This window comes from Mus caroli, chromosome 8 (assembly GCF_900094665.2).
Source record: "Mus caroli chromosome 8, CAROLI_EIJ_v1.1, whole genome shotgun sequence".
NCBI lineage: Eukaryota > Metazoa > Chordata > Mammalia > Rodentia > Muridae > Mus > Mus caroli.
In genome coordinates, this window is record NC_034577.1 from 95,608,165 (window position 1) to 95,619,459 (window position 11,295).

Genomic DNA, 11,295 nt, shown 5'->3' on the forward strand with positions numbered 1-11,295 from the left:
TTAGCCCATTCTGCAGAACCTGGGGGATGAGAGGGAAACACTACACTTAGGCTGTTCTGAACAGTTCATGCTACCCAGTCACTCACAAGGCAAATCTAAACAAAAGCCTATCGAAGGCAGTGAACTCCAGTGTCCTCCAACCCTGCATGATGCTCTCCAGAACACACTTGGAGAAGGGTAGGCTCGAGTCTTGCAAGCAGGAATAGTAGGCAGTTAGGATTGGAGGATTTTATTCCTGGGCTGTCTTGAGTTGTTGCACAGCAAACCAAATATCAGGGTTGTTCATTCCCCCACCCTTGGCACTGTTGGGAGAGAGATGTTCTCTCAGGACACAAAACCACTTTTTAAAATACCTTCACAACATGCACAGATTTCTGTTTGTGTTCAGGATTTAAAACGCTGAAGTTATTTATTTGTAGCTATTTCTCATTTCCTATAAACACCCAAGAATTAGAATTTCAGGCTAGTGTTTGTCAGATGAGTCTGAATAGGTCAGGAATGGGTTCACGGTAGGATGGTGCCAAGTATTTAAAATATCAAGGACATGGACATAGTAACATGACACAGGCTGCTGACAGATGCTCAGAGGCACCCCCACTCTCTAACATAAATTACTGTCTTAAAAAGGAACGGAATTTTAAGTTGTTGAATCCTTCCCAAAACAAAAGTCTAAACGTGTTTGCCTTTCTAAAACCCTAGACTTTTAGGAATGGGAATTCCGTTCTATCCATGAAATGGGTTCTATTAGATGTCATAGGAAGAAAAGCTAGGCAAGCTTCCACCAGTTATATTCCTAATGATTCACATATTCTTTCCATCATTTATTCACTATGCATCCTGATTGTAGCTTCCCTTCCTGTACCCTTCCCCCCCCCCACACACACAGCCCCTCTCTCCATCCCTCATCCCCTTCTCTGAGGAGGAGGTGCCCCCGGGTACCAACCCACCCTGGCACCGCAAGCCACGGCAGGACTAGGCGCATCCTCTCCCACTGAGGCCGGACAAGACAGCCCAGTTAGGGGAAGAGGATCTGCATGTAGGCAGCCAACAGTCAGGGTAAGCCCCTGCTCCAGTTGTTGGGAGACCCACATGAAGACCAAGCTGCAAATCGGCTACATGTGAGCGGATTGATTTTGTGTGTCTGTTTTGCTTGCTTGTATGTAGTATGCACAGTGTGTGTGTGCCTGGTGCCACCTTAATTGTGTATAGTTCTTCGTATGGGGTTGAGGCTTCGTGGTGTCATGTCCTCTTTGTGGTAGTCAGTCCCACCCTACTCCCACCCTATGCACTTTGGCTTATCATTGATGTCCTTGTTCAGTTGGTGATTGGACAGTCCTGTTGGTGAGACTTTGTGGGTGGAGCTTCTGACATTACCAAGGGACACAATTTCACAGCAAACTCTGATCCTCTGGCTCTTACAATTGTTCTGCCACCTCTTCTGAAATGTCCCCTGAGCCTTAGGTGTGGAAGTTGTGTCCATTGGGAGTGGGCCCCATAACTGCATTCTGATTGGCTTTGGTTGTCTGTTGAGATCTATATCCACTACAAAGACAAATTTCCCTGGTGAGGAGAGCCATTTAGGTTTATAATACAGGGTCTCGATAGCGTGGGCTGGGCCTGGAGTGACACCTCCCCAGTTAAGAGCACTTACTGCTCTTCTGAAGGAGCCTGGTTTCATCCTCAGCAATAGTAGAGTCTGAACCAAGGTAGGCAAACCCTCCAGGAGTAAAGGACTGAGAGGAGAGCTGGTGTGTGTGTGTGTGTAAGTGTGTATGGGACAGTGAAGAATGGATAAAAACATAGCAGAGCACCATGACTTGGGGTGCAGGGGCAGGAAGTCTCAAGGGTACCGTAGGCTACAAAACGAGAGAACATGTCTTGGAAGGAGAGCAGAAAGTTGAGTCTCTATAAAAGGGTGGGTGCAGTTTAATACATTTCTTTTCAACTTATGTTTCTAATTTTTCAAACAAAAACTTGAGCAAAGTTGGTAAGACTTCAATAATCAGAAATGTAATTCATGAGTAGGGTTCGCTGGATTACAGCAGTGGGGAGCTGGAGGCAGAAGGGCGAAGAGTTTAGGCTAGCAGGGTTTATGACAAGGCTCAAAACGAAGGGTGGCAGGGGTATGTCTCCCTTACGACCCCTCACTAGGTTCTTTTCTTGTTTCTCCTTAATAAATCTGTTCAGTGTGCTCAAAAAAAATTTCACAATTCATCTATTACAATAAGAGAACCCAATTTTTTATTTATTCATTCATTTACTTATTTGAGGCAGGGTTTCTGTGTAGCACTGGCTGTCCTGGAACCGACTCTGCAGACCAGGCTGGCTTTGAACTCAGAAGTCAGCCTGCCTCCACCTCCTGAGTGCCAGGATTAAAGGAGTGCACCACCACTCATTTTTTAATTATCTGTTGCATGATGAGATGTCAATGTGAATGCAGGCATCCCTGGAGGCTAGAGGTGGAAGTGTCCGACTTCCCTGGAGCTGAAGTCGTGAAGGTGTGAGCCCGATGTGGATGTTGGTCGAATTCCTATTCTCTCCAGTCAGTGTACGTTCTTAATGGATGAGCTACTGTTCCAGCCCAAACCCGATGTCCTTAGATTCTACTGTGTCCTGCTTATTGGAGCAGGAGTGGAGGTGCTCATCTCACAAAGCAACAACAAAAAGTAACTGCAGGCCGGAGAGAGCTCAGCAGTCCTTGCAGAGAACCAGGGCTTGGTTCACACCCATATGGTGGCTCATAACTGCCTGTAACTCTAATTTTAGGGGGTCTAATACTTTTTCTGGCTTCTGAGGATACCAGGACACAGGTGGTACACATATATACATACAAGCAGCATGCATACACATACACACACACCCCAAAAACAAAAAAAGAAAAATCTTAAAAAAAAAAAAAGTAGCTCATCCAGGCATGGTGGGATACATCTTTAAGCCCAGTGCTCAGGACGCGAGGCAAGCAGTTTTTCTGAGCTCCAGGCCAGCCAGGGATACAGACTGAGACCACCTTACAGAAGAGCAAGTAATGGGGACTCACGTAATGGCTCAGCAGCTAAGGTCACTTGCTATTCTTCCAGAGGACCCAAGCAAGATTCCCAACACTAACATGGCAGCACACGATGGTCTGTAACTCCAGTCCTGAGATCCAACACCCTCTTCTGGCGTTTTCAGGCACGTGTGGGGCACAGACATACACACAGGCAAAATACTCACAAAAATAGATCTTCTAAAAAACCTCAATGGGGCTGGAAAGATGGCTCAGTGGTTAAGAGCACATACTGCTCTTCCTGAGGGTCTGAGTTCAAATCCCAGAGCCCACATCAGGTGGCTCACAACCGCCTGTAACCCCGGGGCATCTGACAGCTTTGACCTCTTTGGGCACTTGGCATTTAAGTGCACAGACTCCCCATACACATAATTAAAATAATAAAAAATATCTTAAAAGGCCCACAACACTGGGGGGGGGGGGTATTGGGGACTTTTTGGATAGCATTGGAAATGTAATTGAGGAAAATACCTAATAAAAAAAAAAAAAAAAAAAAAAAAAAAAAAAAAAAGGCCCACAACATTGCTTTACTGCTTCTCTATGAATCTGCAACACTCCTCAATCAGCCACATGAAACAAATTACTCAGCACACTTCAGAACATGAAAGCAACACACGGCTCCCCACAGAGCCTCTGCAGACTGCCACAACCACTGAAGCATAGCTTTAAGATGATTTATCAGAATTTATGAATATTGCCTAGGAATGCTATAAACACAAGCAGAGGCAGGAGTGACGTCAATTTGATGTTAGCTCGGTACTAAATGGCAGATTCCTTATCAAAAGACCAAAGAATAAATAAACACTTTCTGATTTTGTCTTACCATTATTTAGTTTTTCTTTAAAAAAATTTATTTTACTTATATGAGTACACCGTAGCTGTCTTCAGACACACCAGAAGAAGGCATCAGATCTCATTACAGATGGTTGTGAGCCACCATGTGGTTTCTGGAATTTGAACTCAGGACCTCTGGAAGAACAGTCAGTGCTCTTAACCTCTAAGCCATCTCTCCAGCCCACTATTTTAGTTTTTCAAGACAAGAGTCTCTCTGTTTGGCCCCAAACTGTCTTGGGGCGTGCTCTGTAGACCAGGTTGGCCATGAACTCACAGAGATATGCCTGCCTCTGCCTTCCAAGTGCTGGGATTAAAGGAGTGTGCCACCACTGCCCGGCTGAATTTTATTTTTAAAGATTTATTATTTTATTTATTATATTATTCATTTATTATATTTATTTTATTTTAAAAGATTTATTTATTATTATACATAAGTATACTGTAGCTGACTTCAGACAAGTCAGAAGAGGGTGTCAGATCTCATTATGGGTGGTTGTGAGCCACCATGTGGTTGCTGGGATTTGAACTCAGGTCCTTCGGAAGAGCAGTCAGTTCTCTTACCCCCCGAGACATATCGCCAGCCCCCTGATTGTATTTTTTAAAGTCTTTTTTACATGTGTATGTGTGTGAGGTACCTGTCAAGTCTCCTGGAGCTGGAGTTACACGCAGTTATGAGAAGTCTGAAGTAAATTCTAAAATGGACCCAAACTCAGATCACCTGGAGGCTAGAGGAGTGGTGAGTCCTAACCACTGAGCCATTTCTTCTGATTATTTCAAATAAGAGAAGTGCATACTTAAAACGCTTGGTCTGCCTTACTGTGTGTGTTCTTGTGATGGTCAGAGGACAAGTTGAAGGAGTGGGTCCTCCTACCTACCAAGCAGGTCCTGAGGACTGAACTCAGGTTGTCAAGCTTCGTGGCAGCTTGGTGACACGGAGCCAACTCACCAGCTCAAGGTATACACATTCTTTGCTACACTGCCACACACCCACATATGATCCGCAGGTAGTGGCCATCTAGTGGGATGCTTTATCCAAAACAAAGTCACCAAAACCTCTTAGCAGTCTGGATTCTTGTTTATTGAAGCCAGTAATTAGACATCTCTTCCCCCAGCACTAGAAAGCAAGGTTCCACATGACTGCATACTGCACCCAGACAGAGCCACACCCTGGACTAAGGCTGGCGGGAGATCGTCCGCAGTCCTAATTCGAAGTTAAAAACACCAATGGACTCAGCAGAGAGACAACAGTGAACTTCCACTTACAGCATCAACATTGTTAAGGTCTCGATGTACAGAGCAGTCGCTTTCACCCTCATCAAGAGAACAGTCTCTTCAGTTTAAACACTGGTTTTAAAATGCCAATAATAAAAAAAAGTAAAATAGAAAAAAAAGGTGCAATCGGGCACAGTAGCACACACCAATCCCAGCACTCGGGAGGCAGAGGCAGGCAGATCTCTGGAGGCCAGCCTGGTCTACAGAGTGAGTTCCAGGACAGCCAGGGCAATACAAAGAAACCCTCCCTGTTATTTAAAAATAATAAAAAAATGTAAATAAAATAAAATAATCTAGCAGCATATATGTTGGATTTTTAGGGAAGACCAATTCACAGCCCTCATCTGGGCTATAATTTTTAGGCTGGGCTTACTTAAAATTATCCATTTAAAGACAAACAGAGGTAATCATTATAATGTGTATAAATAGTCATAAAATTGTCTTTTATAGTCTACCATACAAGTGTAATCTTGCAAATAGAATTAATTTTACTCTAAAAAGTAAAGGCTGTTTATTATTTGGCCTTTGGTTCCAATGCTTGAAACTCCGAAAATAATAAAAATTACCTCATCTCCTCAAACCCCAAAGAACCCTGAAGCTCCACAAAGCTGGTGGACTTTGGCAACTACTGAGCACATGACAACACGCATCGGTTTCTTCTCAAACTAGGAGCATCCAAGCATCAAAGGAGTAACACAGTGGTCTCCAAGCCTCCCTCCCACTCCGACCTCAGCATTTCCTCAGTTGCTTAGAGCACACTTGACATCAACACAGAAAGTGCCTACCCGTTCCAGTGATACACTTTTTTAACTTTTGTATCAAGGTTTCAAAATCACACTATTAGGCAGTGTCTTTGCAAGAATTCCTAGTTTCTGAGGTCATTCACTTTGTCCTGGCTGCTACGGAGATCAGTTGACCCTCCACCATGGTTTCCACTCCAGCCAGCTTGCTGTCATCGCCTGGACAACCTGGTCATTTGAAGCCACAATGCATGTTTAAAAAACAAAACAAAACAAAACCAAAATAACAACAACAACAAAAAAAACTGAATTAAAAAAGGAAAAAATATATTTCAATAGTACAACCGGCACAAGACACATCTTTTTGTTGTTAGAGAGGCAAGCACACACTCAGCTTTCCCCTTAACAGTGTTCAGACCTTTACAAAGCGACTCGACAGTTGAGCAGCCTTGTCATGTAACTAGATGTTAACTCACGCAACTACATTAGTGGTTAGTCAAATCTGGCATGTATGTAACAGCATTAGCAACATTATGCCGAGACGCAGTGACAAACATTCATATAAAAGAGAGTAAACTCCACGGCGGTGAACTGTGGTTTTCCCCTTGGTTTGGATAACAAAGATTTTTATACATTAAAGTCATGGTAGTGCTTGCATTTACATGTGCTGTGTCACAGAGAAACTCAAAGTGCCATTTCAAATCCACAGAAGTGATCTTCAGCATGGTGGTGTGACCTGACAGTGTTCGTGACCACGCCCTGATGGAAGACACAGAAGACCTGCACCTCCGGAAGAGAACAAGTGCTACGTTTCATGGAAAGCACAAGCCTACCACTTCCACTCTCCATGGAAAGCACCCACCTGTCGGCCTGACAGCAATGATCCGACCAGGGAGCTACAGAAAGAACCTTTCTGTATCAGGGAGGGTTACCACAGGCTCTAAGGCAGGACCTGGCACAAGCCAAATAGCCAGAGTGTAACGACATTAAATACTTCCCCCGAACTTTCTCTAGAGCATTGCCAACATGGTACAATGAGAAATCAGTCACCCCTTTTCTATTAGTTGGCCAGCCTGTGGTAGTTAAAAAAATAATTAAACAACACAAAACAGGAACTATTTAAAATATCTAGTTTTGTATCTGCTGACTTTGAACATAACGCACAGCGACTGCCTGCCCCAGGTTACATCTGCATAGAGCCCAGCATCTCTCCAAGGACAAGGGACATGGCCTGGGTCAAGCCTGTGAGTCCCGGGGGGCAGCTGCGGTCTTCACCAGCCCTGAGTCAGCCCACCTTACTCAGCACCCTACATAAAACACATTTCCCATAACTTAAAGATGCATCTAGAACAAGCCCAGCTCCCATTCTGTTTAGCGCTTAGTTTGGAAATGTTTCTAATTGTTAGGTCTTAACTGATGCTATCTGGTTTCTACAGAGCACGTACTTACTAACAGCGCCCGCCTGCCCGCTCACTCGCTTCCTTCCTCTACCTCCCTCAACCTTCGGCTTCCCCACCTGCACTTCTCTCGTCCCTCCGGAACCTTTCTCTTTCCTGGACTGTCAGCTACTTAACCTGTTTCCCAAGAACAAGTGAATTGGCTAACACTCAACTGGTTAAACTAACCATCCATCTGAACAATGCCTTCCTAGTCTCCTTTGCTCCACCCTGATAGAAAGTGGGCCTCCTTTCTCCACTCTACAAGGCCAGCTGCGCTTACTTCCCACAAGAGAATCGCAGCCCAAGAGTCCAAGGGACATCCCTAAGAAGGGGCCTGATATGGAACCTCCTAAATGTGCATTTCACACTCGGACAAGCCAAAGAAGTATATGTATTTTTTTAAAGTTCATCTCCCCTACCCCCAAAAACTGACAGCATGTGCCGAATCAGAAAAATCCTGGTCTTATCAGATGAATATACATAGTTATTTGGTCATTTGACAGATGCACTTTCAAAGGAGGGTCAGGCTTCATTTTCTGTTGAAGAGTTTGTTACCATGGAGTCTGGCTTTCGAGTCATTCTATCCAGTTCTTCCTGAACATTTGACAACACAGTCTTTTGTCCTTAAAGAAAAGAAATGGAACAAGAGAGAGAAAGAGAGAGAGGACAAAAACAAACACAAAATAGCAATGTGAGAAAATATTTTTGTTTTCTATGCAGGATTTCTCTGTATAGCCCTGGCTGTCCAGGAACTTACTCTGTAGATCAGGCTGGCCTCAAAACCCATCATTCCTAGTGACAGTATCCTCAAAATGAGAAAAGCCTTTTCCACAAGGATAACAAAAAACCCAGACCCTAATCTTGTTACTACCAGTGTCACAGGTCTGTGCTTCTCCAACTAGGCAGCCACCTCCCCGGCAGGGCCTGGGGATGCCTCTGTATCAAATTCAAGGGGTCTTTCTGAAAACCCTCATCTCCCATCCCTAAGCCCTGTGTACCTTTTCCACGGTCTCCCCGGAGGTCCCCATCTGAATTTCAGGCATGTAGTAAACTATGTTGTTTCCCAGACAGGCACTCATGCTTCATTTCTAACTACAACACGTCGGACTGATTAATGGCTTGATGCTATAGTTCTGGAAAAGTATTTCCATTAATGTGTAGGGTTCGATCCCCAGAAAACAAAAACACCCTACCCATATAGTCACTGAGTTTAAACTGACTCACATGAGATACCATGTCTTATGTTGAAAGTGAGCCAGGCCAAGCAGTCCATCCTGCACAATGCTGGTGCTCCTATTTCCTGTTGTCAAACACTACCTGAGCCTGGACAATGACCCTTATCTGGTAAGGGACAAACACAAGGTCAAAGCTGAGGCCCAGATCAGATTCTTAGGTCTCTAAGAACTCCAAAGTTGCTGGAGGCTCAGATTGCCCTAGGACACCATGATCTTCTAACATCCTCGTCTACTTTGGAAAATCAATTGGAGAAAACACGCAACAGCATATGCCTAATATGCCCTTTATATGTGGGGTGTTGTGGTGCATACTTTCAATCCAAGCAAGAGGATCAAGAGTTAAGGCCAGACAGTGGATGAGGCCAACAGAGGTTTGCCTCTAAACCACAAAGGTGAGCCAGCGGCACACTCTACTGTTCGCCTAGCATCCATCAACTCCTAGGTTAATCTCTGGCCCCACAATAATGAAAGGATGTGATTCCTAAGAACTTAACCACTTTATTTTAGGAACCTTCAAGACTAGCTTGTCCTACCAGCCTGAATAGAAGGGCAGATACCACAGAGGGATCTTGCGGTAGACCATGCAGGTTCACAGGCTCCAGCAAATAAAACGGGGCTGTGAAGCAAATAAAACTCTTCCCCTCCCCCCGCCCCCAGATTTTTTTACATTTAATTTTATGTACACGAACATTATGCCTGCCTGCTGGTATGTCTATGTGCCTTGGGCACGCCTGGTGCCCAAGGGGGTGAGAAGAGGGTGTCGGATCCCCTAGAACTGGAGTTAAGGGTGTTAGGGAACTACTGTGTGTGTGCTGAAACCCTAGGCCTTCCACAAGAACAGCTCGAGATCTTAACTGCCAGGACAAGGCTTGCTTCTGCTCATAGCTAGCTTGAACACTGGAAGTGTGCACATGGTGAAAGCGACCACTGCCGTGTGCAACCCCATTTGACAGCACTGCTCCGTTAAGGATCTGAAGCTCTGAGGCCCTTCTGTACCTGACTTCTTGGCTGTGCTCTGCACTCCACCAGCACTGGGACTTCCGGGAGAGCCTGTTTTTTTACTCAACAGACTATTGAAGAAGCTGGCCAATACCCCTTCACTTGCCGCATTATCTAAGGAAGCACAAAGAAAAACAAGGAAGCGTCACGCAAACGGAGACAGAAAAGTGGTTCTCAAGCTTGAAAGTGAGCATCGGTGGCTGCCGCTTCCCAGTGCACTGACCACACTCAGTGGTCGCCGTTAGACGAGGCTAACCGGGCGGCGATAGGTTACCAGTGGAAACAAGTTTGCACTTCCCACCTTTGAGGGTCACAGAAAAGTCTTTGTTTTTGTCATTTCTGCATCCTTAGTGCAGTGCATTTCAGGTTTCTAAGTCTGCAAGGCTCACAGCCTAGTATGAAAAGCTCATTCATGTCCAAAGTGGAAGATGCTAGGTGAACATGCAAGAATTTACAGACTTTTGTTCTGATGGGTTTACTGCAACCAGTATCTTTGTGTATGAATCAGCAGTGGCTTGGTAAGAACACAAGAAAAATAAATAGCCAACTCACAAATAGTATTACTACAAAGCTAAGGAAAGAAACAACAGATTCAGGATACACACTGTACAGTGACTTCCTAAACTGTATTCTTTCCTAAGGGCACCTGTGGGGTCTAAGGTCTTACACAATGCCAGGTGCATACGGTTACTTGCTGGAATTTAACTTTTCCTGGAAAGCCATCAGTCTAGCTTTCCTGGATTCCCACCAGAGATCACAGCCACCGTTATAACGCGCCCCGTGAGCCTAGGACTAAAGCCTTTCCCCAGTGATGGCATACATACTTTTGATGTTTGGATCTGGCTTCTTTACTGAAGTTCCGGGAGAGGCACTTGGTACACTAGCTGGTCCACCCCGACCCTGCGTCCTTGGAGAGCCAGAGGGTCCTCTGGCAGGGGATTCCTAAGTCCAAAACCAGCCCACGTCACACATAGATATAAAAATAACAAAAAATACAAAAAAATCAAAGTCAACACATTTTCCCGTCTGAAGTCCAGTGTCTGCGGCACAGTGGAGGGTTGCCCCAGCTCAGGCTCCTGAGAAAGGAACGAAAGCTTACAGAGTATCACTTGTTGTCTTTCGTCAAACACTTCTGAGGTGCTACTGCATTTCTGGCTGTGGGCCTTCGGGGAGAGCAACTCAGTTAAAAAATATAATAAAAGCCCACATACATATAAACTGTTGCAATCCCGGTGTAAAGTTAGACGGCACCCATGACACCGGGCCATGACCCTCTGTCTGGTGAAAGGTACTCACGGAGGTTCTTGTGGGCGTGGCAGGCTGCTTGGCAAGGAGTGACTGCAAAGAGAGGGACAAACTGGCCATTAACCAAGGCCTGCAGCATGAACTGAGGGCTGGAGCTTTAAGGGCTTCACTCCTATGACTACTACAGGGCGCCAATACATACCCATGTTTAACACTACAAATGCAAAAATAACTGAAATTCCATATTTGGTATAGGAAGACACCCCCAAAACCAGTTTTGAAGCTAAGAAAATAAGCAGGCCATAGAAAAGGGAAAAGAGTTGGGAAAAAATTGCTAAAAACTGACAGGACTTGGCCCTGCCCTTAGGAGATGGTCACATATCTAACAATTTGGATCAAAGAGAAGTGTTAAGAACGGGTTTGTGAGCCGGCTGTGGTGGCGCACGCCTTTACTCCCAGCACTCGGGAGGCAGAGGCAGGTGGAT

General features: G+C 45.0%; 1 protein-coding gene across 2 annotated transcripts in view; it reads right to left on the reverse strand.

The window, feature by feature from the left end:
* Nucleotides 1-4,936: 4,936 nt before the first annotated feature.
* Nucleotides 4,937-11,295, reverse strand: part of Dync1li2 (dynein cytoplasmic 1 light intermediate chain 2) — a 25,078-nt gene continuing 18,719 nt past the window's right edge. Inside the window, exons 10-13 of one of the 2 annotated variants that reach the window (XM_021169573.1) lie at nucleotides 10,862-10,903; nucleotides 10,390-10,507; nucleotides 9,563-9,679; nucleotides 4,937-7,954 (exon numbers count right to left, since the gene is read on the reverse strand). In XM_021169573.1, coding sequence (XP_021025232.1) covers nucleotides 7,854-7,954; nucleotides 9,563-9,679; nucleotides 10,390-10,507; nucleotides 10,862-10,903 — 378 coding nt within the window. In that variant the 3' untranslated portion in view covers nucleotides 4,937-7,853. The remainder of the gene's footprint in view (nucleotides 7,955-9,562; nucleotides 9,680-10,389; nucleotides 10,508-10,861; nucleotides 10,904-11,295) is intronic. The other variant, XM_029480555.1, reaches the window with a different exon arrangement.